Source organism: Carica papaya, chromosome 6, assembly GCF_054855325.1.
Source record: "Carica papaya isolate Zhongbai chromosome 6, ASM5485532v1, whole genome shotgun sequence".
Lineage (NCBI taxonomy): Eukaryota > Viridiplantae > Streptophyta > Magnoliopsida > Brassicales > Caricaceae > Carica > Carica papaya.
Window position 1 is genome coordinate 10,908,115 of NC_142314.1, and position 14,815 is coordinate 10,922,929.

Here is a 14,815-nt window from a genome sequence, read left to right on the forward strand (position 1 = left end):
AATTCTACATCAATTTTATTTTATTTTATATCCTAAATAAAATAAAACAAAATAATAAAAATTATATCTATTAATTATTTAATTAAAATAAAAAATTTTGTGGGTGTTATATATATTTTTATATACATTTTTAAATTGCTAAATTTTTTTCCGGATTTATTACATATATCATACATATCATATATTATATTAAAAAGTTAATCCAAGTTTTAATAAATTAATTTAATATTTATTATAAATATGTTAAAAACATTGTAAATAAATCTGTCTATTTTTCAACAAATCATAATATAAATTTTAAAGATCATAAACTCTACTAAAAAGGCCGGGGGATGGGATAATAATAATTTAAACTGCAATAATTTTTTATGATAATAATTTCCATAGAGATGATCGCACGTTTTTCCTCCTCCAAAATAATCTGACAGACCTGTGTCTGTCATCCCATCATCATGTTGACTTTTCTAACCTTAACAAGAAAATCGTGTCATGGCCTCATGGGTTCCTTAGTAGTCTAACAATACTACAGTATTAGATTTTGAAAGACCGAAAAATCCCAAACAAGACGACAGCCATTGAAGAGCAGAAGATCCATGGCGCACCCGTTCTGAAAGCGACGCGCTACGAATCCAGATAACCTGTGACTACCCTCCAGGTTTCACCTTCTTCTAAAATTTGATAGATTATTTTATATTTTTTTATGTGGGTACTTGGCAGTTGGCAGGCTTTTTGGCTTATCTAGACTTATTATATTGATTCGATTCAACTTATTTTTCTTTTTTCGAATTAAATAACTTCATTTGAATATTCTTTTCGTCAAATACCTGATGGGTCCTCGGTTGGTCATGGTTTTTTTGGTACCGCGGGGCGAGTTGGGTGTGCCAGATCCGCCATAGATGCAGGAGACACTTGCTCCTTTTTTGTAGCAGCTGATTGATGGCCATCAATCGTGTTCGTCATAGATTTGGTGCCGCTCGTCGATTCAGGCATCTGTCTCTCTCGCAAACTATGAAGTGAGTTTATTCGATTTTCTCCATTGTTCCTCCTTGGTAGTAGAAAATGTTGTGATTGTTTATGCTGGTGTCTTAACATGTTTATTTTGTCTTGGATCTTTATAACTGTTGTTACTGATTAATTGGGTTATTGAATACTTGGAGTGTAGTGTCTGTTTCTTATCGCCCAGCTTGTGGGTGATTAATTAGCTTGTTTAATGGCGTTACTAATGCTTTAGACTCTGATTTAATGGGAGTTATAAACCGAGGAATAATTAGTTCTGGATATGCCTAACTGGCTTTTTATGAGTTTTATCTCATTTTAAAGGGTGATATACATGTCTATAGACATACATGTCCGGATATAAATGTATAACTGAAGCAAGGTTTTTATGAAATTTTTTCCAAGGATTATATTTATAAGCACAAGCCAGTGAATTTACCATATGACTACTATCAGGCTATATGATTATTCTTGTAGTCATAGCTATAAGCAGGAGCTGGAAAACGGGTTAGTAAACGGGTCTGTATCTTTAAACTGGTCAATTTTGTTATTGTATCCATATGATTCTTCTTATAGTCATAGCTCTAAGCCGAAGTTGCAAATGGGTCAGTGGATGAGTTTGTATCAGTTGGATAATTTTCGTCAACGATTCTGTGCCCGAGTCAGATTTTGTTATCTTGTTGCCTTAAAATTTGCCTGCTTTAGCTGTGTAACCCTCTTTCCATTATCTTCAAAAATGTGAAGAACCCACATGATCAATTTTGTGCTTGGCTTGATTTTACCTTGACTTTAATGAGTATAAAATCCTAATTTTGCTCCTGGGGTAAGTTTCTTGAGCCTTCCGTATGGTATTTGAAGAGATTTTGAGGCGGATATTGGCTAATAAAAGATTATTTGTCTGCTCAATTTACCTGCATATGATGTTTCATTCCCCCACTGAGATGATCCCACATATTTTCTTCTCTATGTTGATTGATGCATTTCACTTTTAACAGAACAAAAAAGATTTTTGGGGTTTCTATTTCCCTCATTCTTATCAACTTGGCTGCTGTAATGGAACGTGCTGATGAAAATCTCCTCCCATCCGTTTACAAAGAAGTTAGCGAAGCTTTCAATGCCGGGCCATCTGATCTAGGGTATCTCACTTTCATTAGGAACTTTGTGCAGGGACTGGCATCGCCTTTGGCCGGTGTTTTAGTAATAAACTATGAAAGACCTACAGTTCTTGCAATAGGCACCTTGTGTTGGGCTTTATCAACAGCTGCAGTAGGAGCAAGCCAACAATTCTTGCAGGTTGCATTTTGGAGGGCTGTTAATGGCTTAGGACTGGCAATTGTCATACCTGCACTCCAGTCTTTTATTGCTGATAGCTATATGGATGGAGTAAGAGGGGCTGGATTTGGGCTACTAAATCTTGTTGGTTCTTTTGGCGGCATAGGAGGTGGTGTTCTGGCCACGATTATGGCTGGTCAGCAGTTCTGGGGAATGCCTGGATGGCGTTGTGCCTTCATAATGATGGCATCATTGAGTGCGCTTATCGGGCTCCTTGTCTTTGTTTTTGTTATTGACCCGAGGAAAACTGCTAATTTCACTGCTCATGATGGAGAGAATTTTAATAGGTGAAGAACTTTTGATTTTGCAATTCATGATCTTTGGGGAGTTAACAATCTCACATTAGATATAACTTTGTTTATTTCCTACTAATATTTGGCAACTCAGCTGCTTTTTGTTGTAGTGATGAGTTGCTGATAGAAAAGGGTAAGGCTAGTACATCATCCGTGTGGTTGGAGTCCTGGATGGCCATGAAAGCTGTCATGAAAGTACAGACATTTCAGATCATTGTCTTGCAGGGCCTTGTCGGGTCACTTCCATGGACTGCTATGGTATTTTTCACCATGTGGTTTGAGTTAATTGGTGAGCATACTACTAATTAGACTACAATCAAGTCGAGATAAATTCAAATTTCAATTCTATAAGAGCAGCCCTCTTATTTTATCTTAATGGTCTTATGATTCTCGTGCAGGTTTTAATCATAATAATACAGCAGCCCTCTTGAGTCTTTTTGCTATAGGATGTGCAGTGGGATCCTTCATTGGTGGAATAATAGCAGACCGGATATCACATATTTACCCTAATACTGGGCGTATTATGTGCGCCCAGTTCAGTGCTTTCATGGGCATCCCATTTTCGTGGTTTCTCCTTAAAGTGATCCCGCAGTCAGTTAACAGCTATTTTGCCTTTGCCATCACTCTCCCCCTGATGGGCCTAACCATCAGCTGGAACGGCAGTGCTGCAAATGCTCCTATGTTTGCTGAGGTTGTGCCTGCTAAACATCGAACCATGGTCTACGCGTTTGATCGTGCTTTCGAAGGATCATTCTCTTCTTTTGCAGCTCCCTTGGTTGGTATTCTTTCTGAGAAAATATTTGGTTATGACTCCAAGGCTGTTGATATCTTTAAAGGTTCTGCAAAGGAGGCTGCTGCACTGTCAAAGGGGCTTCTGTCAATGATGGCAGTTCCTTTTGGATTATGTTGCTTGTTTTACACACCATTGTACACTGTTTTTGGGCGAGACCGTGAATCTGTTAAAGCAGCAAATTCGAAAGAGGAAGAGATGATCTGAGAGAGACTATTCATCTTCCTAATTGATGGCGGTACCCTGTTATGTTTTTGAACTCACAGCTTTTGTACTTTAGAGAATTGGATTTTGCCTTTTCTAGTTGTCAAAAGAGGGCATATTGAAACTTATGGTCTAAGTCACAATGTAATGTGTTAAGGCAATTTCACCAAGAATAATTTTTTTTTAAAATTAATTTTAAAATTAATAAAAATTAGTTAGAAATTTAATCATCATAAAATATTTATTTTATTCAAAAATATAATGAATTCTAAAAATTTAATCCAACTTAATTAAACAATTTAATAACACATTAGTAAGTTTAGTTTTTAGTTTTAATGAATCAAATTAAATATTATCAACCAGTTATTATCAGTTCATAATATTTTATTAAGGAACGTTCTCAACATTTTCAATAAGATTTAAATTCGTAATTTTTAATTTTATTAATAAAATTTTAACTATTAAATTACTAAATTGTTAATAGAATGATTCTTTTGTTAAAACAAGATAAATAATATTTTTCATGATATAATTATAGCCATATTTTCTTTAATTGTATGATTGAAAATTACATTATTAAGCACTTTCATGAGAATCGTATTTGTGTTAAATTTTTTCTCTATTTTTTAGCTCTGTGTATGCATTACGAAGTTCTCCATTTTTCTCCATTTAACTATGAAGTTCGATAAAACTAAGTTAGCAGAAAAAATAATTATGGAGGTATTAAGAGAATTAATCTCAAGGAACATATTTATTTGTCCCATTAACGGTGATTTTTCCATTGTCATTTTTTTAGGGCTTTTATCTTGAAAGATTTAGAAAATTTTTCAATTTTGTCTATAGAAATTGTGCTTAATCAAATATTACTAAGAGTCTGTTTGGATGATAGTTCAATAATGATAGTATGATTTTTTCATAAATTTTTTTATTTGTTTGTTTTTCCAAATAAATAGTATAATTTTTCGCTGATTGAATCATAATTTTCAGAACCATGAATTTTTCCATTTTTTCAAACTAACAATTCAATAGTTTTATAATGATTTGATAATTTTTTTTTTATATCCTTAATTTTTTTTATTTACAAAATTATCCTTAATTTTAAATTATTCTATATGATATTTTTCACCCTTCTTCTTCTTCTTCTTCTTCTACTTGACACTAATTCAACAAAAGCGGTACACCTCATCTTATTTTATTGTGTGTGTATATATATATATACTTATATATCTTTATATTTAATACTATATATTTTTTTAATTTTTTCTCTTTTTATTTTTCATTTATTACTATATATAATAAAATAAAGGCAAAATAAACAATTTACTTAATATACAATCATACCATACTGTCAATTCAAACAAAAATAGCTGTTACTACCAGACATTAATAAATTATCATCTAAATATAGTTAAATTTAAACATTAATGAACTTTACACATCATATCATATCCAATATTAATGAACCATTATGCAAATCATCTAAACAACCTCTAAGCACCAAACTCGGCCAACTTAATTTCCACCAAATCTCCATTTAATTGCTCTTAGGCTATATGATATGCAGTTTAACATCTATTCACATGAATAGAAATGTTCATTCTAAACCTAATTACAGCAGTTGGAAATAACAATCATAATCCCTGAGACTTTGTTCAGAGAGAGACGAAGAATCTTCATCTACAAATGGGATTACACTTAGATTTGCATTTCAGTTGTCAAGGTCTTAGAAATTAATTCCCTCACGCTCTACCCACAGACTATCAGATAAGCTTGCAGAACATATCGTCAATAAATTATACAACCCTCATGTATTCAAGCACCAAGAGCATGCTACTTGATGTTACCTAAGCAAGAGCTAGATGCACCTTGTGAAAAAGGTTTGCCCCACATACCCACCAGCCATAGCTCTTCTCACATTAGATTCAAACATCTTAGGGTTATCTCTCAACACAGCAGCAGCATCATGATTCAGCGGATCCTCATAATTCGGTTCCTGCATATAAAAGATGTAAAAAATGTGCCACAAAAGTCACAGATCATAAGGCTGTGAAATCAAAGAAATCTACTAAAGACTGCGGATATTACAGTGAAAAGATGATATAATCCATATATGATGGTATTTATGTTGAGGACAGGTTTCCAATCTTCCCGCAAGATGTTAAGGCATACATTTCCTTCTAGATCAATATTTGGATGGTAGACCTGCAAATTGGCAAAAAAGTCCAAAAAGGTCAGGTTACAGGAGAAAAGAAAAGAAAAACAACAAAGAATAAAAAAAGAAGCATAGAGTATGTGATGGTCTACCTTGGTCTTGCATTTAACTTTTGGTGCTTCATGTGGATAGATAGAAGAAACATGGAAAGAGAACAAAAATGTACCACCTCTGCAATAATAATGTAGAGATGCAATTTAATAACATTTTAAAAACCACACTTCTGACACATTGCAAAAGTACATAATCAATTTCAGAGCCTGAGTGGCCAAAAGAAAAAGATGACACAGTGTTGTAGGACCTAGAGGTGCAGAAACAAGAAGGTTCTCTTACTGATAATATCCTTCGTCAGGTCGAATTGAAACCTCAAAATTCATAAGGTCATCCTTCCCATTGGGAAATGATATGCTACAAGATTTAGGTAGATTCAACTCAGAAATATCTGCGAGCAAAATAAGAAATTTGACAACTGAATTTACTTTATTCAGGAAGATGAAAAATTTACAAAATAATAAAAATAATAGAAAAAACAAACTGATTTATCTCATGAACCATCTTATGAACTCAAGAACCAACTAGATAGAAAGAAGATAACTAGATTCTCATTTGCAAACTGTATCCAAAGATAGCATGGATACAACAAGACCGGTGCACAATACTTCCAACAAAGAATGGCGGACTTTTTACCTCTTCTACTCACTAAGAATATGTCAGAAAACCTTTACATAGTACACCTGGTGTTGGATCAAAATAGACTAAGATGACCAATCCCACGAAAAAAGAACCTTTATAATGTCGGTTCGTAGATGCTTAAATTATCTTCGTAATTACTTCAAGATTACTTATAATAACAATTTGCTCTATTTGACACTTTAAACTATATTTATGCTGAGACTTTACAATTACTTATAACAATAATATGGGTTTTATATGATCCACTTCTAATTATGGTCATAATGACACCACAATTTTTATACGAAGCCTTGTGGTTGTGGCCCGTACCATTAATTTAATTTCTATCCCTAAACCAATTCAAAATGCTTTCAACCCAACCAGGATCAGTAAGAAACCTTAACCACAGAAGGCAAAGATATAACATCCATCTTCCCAACCATCTTCCTTTCCTTCGTGTAATAAAGTAACAGACTCCTTATACACAATCAACTAATGTTGCTTGGTAAAAATTTAAAAAGGTGCGACATGTTGTTGTCAAACTAAAATCAAAGAAATAGAAACTCTTCAACCAAAGAGCTGAGATAACTGGTAAAACCTTTATGAAGGCGCAATTCTCCTGCACTTTGTTTCCTGGTGGGTAACCCCTTACTGGCATTTTCAGCAAGTTCTTTCTGCTTCTCCTTTTCTCTAATTAGCCGAATCATTGCTCCTGAAATTGTTTAAGAAGAGGAGCTACGTAAAAGTAACATAAAACTAACCATGCACTAAGGATCCTCTATTCTCATAATCTAATTTGATATCTGCTCTAAAGTTCATCTTAAGAAAATCTGAATAAGACTTTAAGAAGATTCTCAATTCAATTCATTTTTTTTCAAAGAGATTTAATTCAAGGTTTGACTGCAGTTTTAACTTTGATGGAACACCGCAGCAACGCATCAATCATAATCAGTTAATCGCACAAACAGATCATGGCTCAAATAACCCATCAAAACAAAATAAGATTCTTGACAATTCATGCCACAGTAGTACATTTCTTAAGCGTTAAAACCCTATTAGATACTCTAAGAACACCACACAAGCTTTACAGATCGTTAATTCTAGCAACAAGAACAACAGCTTCAGCGACAGAAAACAACCAGAAACTTAAAACACGAAACCCTGTGAAACCGCATAAAGAACAAAGATAAAAATTTCGAAAAACCATCTGTATACCAGAAGAAAATCAGTGAATAGCATGAAATCGACAGAAATGATCATGAAACCAGTAATTTGATAAGAATCTAAAGGAGGAGAATCAAGCAATGAAAGAATGGTAAGGGTAGAAAAATAAGAAACCAACCTGTTTGCTGAAAAGCCGCAGAGAGAGGGATGAAGCTGGGTGAATCGGGTTGAGACACTGAAAGCAATGCGAAAAGAAGGCGAGAGAAAAGGCAGGGATTTTGGGTTATAAAGGACAAAGAGGAAAGGACCCACCTTTGTCCATTTGCAAAACCAGCGTCTGCGGTTCTGTGGCCTGCTATCAAATTTTGTTAGCTTTTTCTCTACGCTAATTTGGATGCTGTGCTTGGATAAAATAGGCAGCTTTCTTTTAGATTTTTTTTTTTTTTTCCTTTTCTATCTAATCTTTTATATGAAAAAATCCTTAGGCTTAGAAAAATTAGAATAAAAAATATACAATTTAACTAGAATGTTTATAGTTTTGGTAGAATTAAAAATTTAAATTAAACTGAATTAGAATAGACCAATTATAATTTATTTTATGATAAATATAATTAAAAAGATTGGTCTGTTTAGCATTATTTAAATTAAAAATTTTATTAGAATATAACAAAAAATAAGCACATAAACAAAAATTTGAACTCTGTTCACAATTTCATTAATTTTGCTGTTATATACGATGCATTGTGAATTACATTTTAACATAAACTGTATATTTATTGTTTTAAATATAATTTATACTCTCATAATTAGATTATATATGAATTATAAAATATTTTTTATAAATATATTAATTTATTCTAAATATAGTTTTTAGTAAATAAATTATGAATGCTTTAGTTAAAAAAAGATTATATGTTGTATTGATAATGCTTAGTCAATAATAAATATGTCCACATATATATATATATATATGCATTTTGAAGGTTTATCTGTCAAAATTAAAATTTAGAAAAAGGGTATTTAAAATATGGATGATGCTACCATAAAAAAAAAAAAAAATTATGTATATTTTTGTGAAGTTCACTCTCGTATTTGTTATCTAAAATCAAACGAACACAATTTATTAAAAAAAAATAAAAAAATATATGTGCATCTAATCATCTTCAAGAAACTTAAGAGATACATTTTTCTTATTGTCAATTCCCCTTAAGCCATTGCAAATGCACATATAATCTTCTCTCTCATACTCAGTTATTAGGTAAACACATGAAGATGGATGATCTTCTTTATTGTAGAGATCTGTATGATCCTATTAAATTAGGAATTGCCAAGCCAGTTGGAAAATCAGTTGATGATTGAGAGAAAATGCATAGGAAGACTGTTTGTACTATCCGAGAGTGGATGAATATCAGTATTCATCACTATATAAGTAAAGAAGTCACTACTTAGGAGTTGTGAAAGAAATTGGAGAATATGTATGAGAGGAAAAATGCTCAAAATAAAGTTTTTGTTTTAAAAAACTCAATGAATCAGAAACTACAAGATGGACAGTCAATAACAAAACATGAGGGAGTTCCAAGATTTGGTAAATTAATTGAATATTATGAAATTAACTCTAGATGATGATATGTAGACATTATTATTTTTGAGTTTGTTGCTAGATAGTTGGAAGATCTTAGTGGTGTCTCTTAGAAAACTATGCTCCAAACAGTGTTTTGTCTTCATCCATGGTAAATAATGGTCTCTATAATTAGGAGACCAGAAGGAAGGATATGGACATTAACAACTCACAAGCCCTTGTCACAGAGAGCACTAGTATAAGTAAAAGCAGAGATCTTAAAAGAAGTAATAAAGAAAAATTTAGTTGTTATCATTACGATAAGAAATGACATATGAAATAAACCTATAGAAATTTGGTAAAAGGAACAGAATAATAAAAAAAGGCAGATGATCAAAATACCACAGCAGCTGTAACTGATGATGAAGTACTAGTTATACTTTCGTTTATTGAGGATCATAATCATGTCACTAATCTTGATACTAAATGCGTTATTGATTCAACAACATCCTACCATGCTACACTCAAGAATGATGCCTTTACTGTACATAAAACATGAAACTTTGTAGAGTAAAAATGAGTAATAACAACTATGTAGATATTGTTAGTATTGGTGATATTTGTGTGCAAACAGATATTGGTTGCACGTTGACATTGAAAAATGTACGACATGTGCCCGATTTACGCCTAAATATGATTTTTACACATACAACAGAAGAAGATGTTTTGTCAGACTTGTGGCACAGGAGGTTGGTTCATATGGGTGAGAAAGAATTGCAGATTCTAGTAAAGAAATCTCTCATTTTTTTTGCTATAGGTATGAGTTTAAACTTTTGTAATGATTATTTATATGGAAAACAATACAAAATTTCTTTTAATAATTTTTCTGAAAGAAAAATGAACGTACTTGAGTTAGTCTATTCTGATGTATGTGGTCCTATTAATGTGGAATTATTAGGTGGTAGTACATACTTTGTTATATTTATTGATAATGATTCACGAAAAGTTTTAATGTTTATTTCGAAAAAAAAAATTAGGTTTTACAATGCTTCAAGCAGTTTCTTGTTGCGGTAGAAAAAAAAAAGAAACATTTTTAAAGTGCATTCGCAGTGACAATGGTGGCGAATACACTTCAAAAGAATTTGAGAGTTATTATTAATAGTATAAAATCAGACATAAAAAGATAGTTCTAGATATTTCTCAGCAAAATAGTGTTGTTGAAATAATAAATAGAACTATCTTAGAGAAGGTTAGATGCTTGCTAAAAATGATTAATATATCAAAGCCATTTTGGGGTGAAACACTTTACACCACTTGCTATATAATGAATCGCTTTCCATCAGGTGCTTTGGATTTTGATATTCCTGATAGAGTATGGTCTGAGAATGATGTTACATACTCTCACTTGAAGGTGTTCGGGTGGAAGACATTTTTGCACGTGTTTAAGGAGTAGAGACATAAACTAGATGCTAAGACTAGCCCATGTATTTTTCTGGGTTGTGAAGATGCAGAGTTCAGGTACAGGTTATGAGATCCAATAAAGAAGAAAGTCATCAAGTTTAGAGATATAATCTTTGACGAACACAAGACCTATTAGATTTTAAGATATTGGAGAAGACTTAAAAAGTGAAGAAATTCCTCTTCCTATACTAATTCATCCTTTAATCAGAAATGTCAATAATGAAGGAGATAAAAGTGATTATGTGTAAGCACCATTAGATGTAAATGATGATGTCGAGTAAAGGGAGCTGCCCCCTCCACCTCTAATTGTAGAAGAACCTCAAGTTAAAAGGTCAACTATAGCACATCATTCATCTACCAAATATTTTAGTTTTGAGTATATTATAGTTACCGAATAGGAAGAGGCAAAGAGCTTCCAAGAAGTGCAAAATTAGTGGATAAATACAACGAAGCAGAGGATGAGTTCTTTGAAGAAGATTCAGACTGATCTGGTTAGTATGGTGACCAAAGTGGTGACTCGTGACAAGTATAAATCCTACACCAAGACAATGGGATTGAATGGAAATTGAGTAATGGATGCGTGGATACCTTCCATAGGCTGGAGGGGGAGATTGTTAAGTCCATCACATTAAAAAGATAAATATGCAGAAATATACAAGAGATAAAATTTCATATTTCCAAAAGATTTTCAAACAAAGGGATGAAGATAAACCCACAGGATTTCAGTGAAAAGATTTGATAAAACCGCATGATTTTTAGATAATTTTATGATTAAGAAGTTATTTTAAACTACTACTCTCGCCTATAAAAGGAGAATAACAGAGCTAAAAAATAGATTAAGCAGAGGAGAAGAAAAATTAAAAAAAAAGGTTGTATGGAAAGAAAGAGAGAAAGAAGAAAGAGAAGAGAGAAAAGGAAGGGATATATATATATGTATAGGTTGAGTGGTGGCCAAGAGAAAAGAAGTGGTTGTAAGTCTCTCTCACTGATGACATCATTAGTGTTATCATTAATTTCGTCTTTTTATCAAGAAAGTAAAATCTAATTTTATTTTGATTATCTCTCTGCTTAAGTTCTGCTTAAGAAAAAGATTTTGTTTTTTTTCTTGTTCTAGATTTAATTCTCGGTGAATTATCTTGTACTTATTTCCATTGATTGTGGATTTGATTCAGAATTTGATCTGTAATTTTTTTCTTCTCATTGAAAGATTTTTCATGTAAAATTTTATATCTATTTTATTTTGTAATTATTATCTGCTTATTATTTTTGCTTAATAGTGCACTAGTTTGACCTGAAATTATTGTTATTAGTTCATACGAATTAATTTGGGATTACCTTAATTTACACAATTAATTATATCCTTATTTTATACCCAACAAATATCTCATCATCACCCATGGCAAATATTCATAATATGAAGCCCTTAGATACTTGTTTCTATTATACTTGAAAATTCTCGGATCTTAAATTTTTTGGGGGTATTTTCTCCTCAAATCCAACTTATTAAGGTTAAATCAACAATTCCTTTAACTTCTACTCATTAAAGGAGTCCATTTTTTTTTTAATCAAGATATGTCATTCGCTTTAAGATTTCTATTTTTTTTTATCTTGACTTTTAGTTCACTACTATCCTTGGAAATACTAATTACTACAAGGGTAGGATGTGACTGATGCTCATGTACAATCATAGTTGGTGATTGTGTTAGTTGTGATGTTACATTAATCTCTTCATTGACCATTGTTATTGAAGGTGTGGTTAGCTTGTTTAGGATCAATTGCAACACGTTTTTAATTGAATCGATCCACTGATTGGTTTTGCTCAGCCTTTGGTCGAATGAGCTCTCTTTTTTTCCATGTTTCTAACTTTTGAATAGGTTAGATATAAACTCTAGACAAACAAGATAACTTTTCTATGATAATTTATCTTTTCATTTAACTATAAATACATGTAAAATAGTAGTGTATTAATTATGTGGAGTATTATGGAAAGTATTAGATCATATATTGATTATATACGGACGTTAAAGAGAAATTAATTTTTATTAATAACATTTTCCTGTTCCAAATACAAGTATAAGAAAGGCAAGAAAAAAAAAAGAAAAAAAATACAATTGTTTCTCATTTCTTCTTCCTTGATCTTTTTACGGAATCTTTTTCCTCGAGCTTACGCTTTAATATGATCAACTTGTATTGTAGCTCATGACATTAAACGTTGTTTTTTCTCAATGGTTGTAAAAAGACAAACACTTCTTACACAGTAATTTCTTATTCTCCCTTACCTTTAATAGTCAAATGCCACATACTTTCCCTATTATTTTCTATCTCTCTCTTTTTCTATTGCTTACTAATACTTGTTGCATCTCTCATTCCTTGTATCATGAAAGACTCCAATCTTTCTCATAAACTCTTTACACGACAATTCATCATCACTCATGGCAAATATTCAGAATATGGAGCCCACAGGCAATTTGTTCTATTATATTTGAAAATTTTGGGCTCTTAAATTTTTTAGGGATATCCTCTCAATGAATCCAACTTGTTGAAATTAAATCAATTAATCCTCTAACTTCTGCTCATTGAATGAGTATGTTTTTTTTATCAAGATATGTCACTCGCTTTAAGATTTCTATTTTCCTTTATCTTGACCTTTAGTCTTTTTACTACCATCCTTGGGAATACTAATTACTACAGGGGTAGGAGGTGACTGATGCTCATGTATAATCATAGTTGGTGATTATGTTAGTTGCGATGTTACATTAATCTCTTCATTGACAATTGTTATTGAAGGTACATTTAGCTTATTTAGGATAAATTGCAACATGTTTTTAATTGAATTGATCCGTTGATTAGTTTTGCTCAACCTTTGGTCGAATGAGTTATCATTCTATCGACTGTTTTTAGTGTTTTATATGTTTCTAACTTTTGAATAGGTTAGATACGAGCTCTAGACAAGAGAAATTACTTTTATTTGGCAATGTATCTTTTCATTCAATTTAGAATGAGTACATATAAAATAATGGTGTATTAATTATGTGAAGTATTTTTTAAAGTATTAGATCATGTATCGATTACATATGGACCTTAAAGAGATTAATTTTTATTAATAACATTTCTTTGTTTCAAATACAAGTATAAGAAAGGCAAGAAAATAATGAAATCAAATTATTTTTCGTTTCTTTTTCCTTGATCTTTTAATGGAATCTTTTTCCTCGAACTTATGCTTTAACATGATCAACTTGAAATGTAGTTCCACATTCTTTTCATATCTTTTTGTTGCTTCCGCTTTAAGGTTGTGATTTCCAACCTTCAGTTATGTCATCTTCGTTTTTAAAACTATGACTTCATTTTTTTAAATAATTGACTCTAGCTTTTGACTTATTTAATTATATTTGAAGATAATGCATTCTATATTTAGTATTTAAAACTTCTAGTTTAGCTTCATTATTAGAATTTTTGGTATCCTACGCATGCTCATTGCATCCTTTATTTTGCTTCTTTAGCTCTTCGATTTATTTGTCCTTCGGTTCCATAAGAGAATAACACTTGATTGTCATCTCCTTCCCAAGTTCTTGTTTAGATTGATTATGATTTAAAATTGTTTTAAATTTATTTTTTCCACCAAAATATTGCACCCTAAAAAATAACTTTTCCTCCTAAATGTAATAGGGTAAAGTTGTTTTACAAAGACCAACTCATTTTTCTTTCTTATCTTCTACTGCATTTCTTAATTTACTCATTGTAGTTGCATTCTTACTTTAGTAAGCATAGTCGAACTCCCATAATCTATCTATCATGGGAATTCCTTGCTTTCCTAGAAATTTTCTAATGATTATAGTTAGGTAATAATTATCATTCCTTGGATTCCTAATAATGACACCCACAGATAAATATTGCACTTGAGTATAACTTTAAATGTACAAAATCATGGAGCTCACCACTACGCCATATATTCAGAAATATAATGCAACTCCTTTTGACGCTCTTTAGTTTCACTTTTCTCATTCAGTAGTTGGTCATATTCTTTAATCACACATCAACAGTCCTCAACCACATATTTTGTATTTTTTCAGAGATGAAAATATATCTAAGCGTCCATGCAACTACTTGCATAAAGTACGTAAATAACATTTTAG

The 14,815-nt window shown here is 31.7% G+C and overlaps 2 protein-coding genes across 4 annotated transcripts; one reads left to right on the forward strand and one right to left on the reverse strand.

Moving 5' to 3' along the window:
• Positions 1-464: 464 nt before the first annotated feature.
• LOC110807894 (Major facilitator superfamily protein) lies at positions 465-3,743 on the forward strand. 2 transcript variants are annotated; one of them, XM_022033193.2, is made up of 5 exons: positions 465-655; positions 886-1,013; positions 1,992-2,615; positions 2,732-2,910; positions 3,020-3,743. In XM_022033193.2, exons 2-5 carry the CDS (start codon positions 937-939, stop codon positions 3,616-3,618), a joined length of 1,479 nt encoding a protein of 492 aa, XP_021888885.1. In that variant the 5' UTR covers positions 465-655; positions 886-936; the 3' UTR covers positions 3,619-3,743. The 2 variants fall into 2 exon arrangements, with proteins under 2 accessions (XP_021888885.1, XP_088079337.1); XM_088223211.1 differs by having other exon boundaries at positions 465-1,013.
• A 1,388-nt stretch (positions 3,744-5,131) lies between these two features.
• On the reverse strand, positions 5,132-8,049 carry RCE1 (RUB1 conjugating enzyme 1). 2 transcript variants are annotated; one of them, XM_022033199.2, is made up of 6 exons: positions 7,842-8,049; positions 7,098-7,211; positions 6,161-6,269; positions 5,920-5,998; positions 5,701-5,817; positions 5,132-5,608 (listed from the first exon to the last, which is right to left on the reverse strand). In XM_022033199.2, the coding sequence occupies exons 2-6, from the start codon at positions 7,204-7,206 to the stop codon at positions 5,471-5,473; spliced, it is 552 nt and encodes a 183-aa protein (XP_021888891.2). In that variant the 5' UTR covers positions 7,207-7,211; positions 7,842-8,049; the 3' UTR covers positions 5,132-5,470. The 2 variants fall into 2 exon arrangements, with proteins under 2 accessions (XP_021888891.2, XP_021888892.2); XM_022033200.2 differs by lacking the exon at positions 7,842-8,049 and adding an exon at positions 7,715-7,811 and having other exon boundaries at positions 5,234-5,608.
• Positions 8,050-14,815: the final 6,766 nt, after the last annotated feature.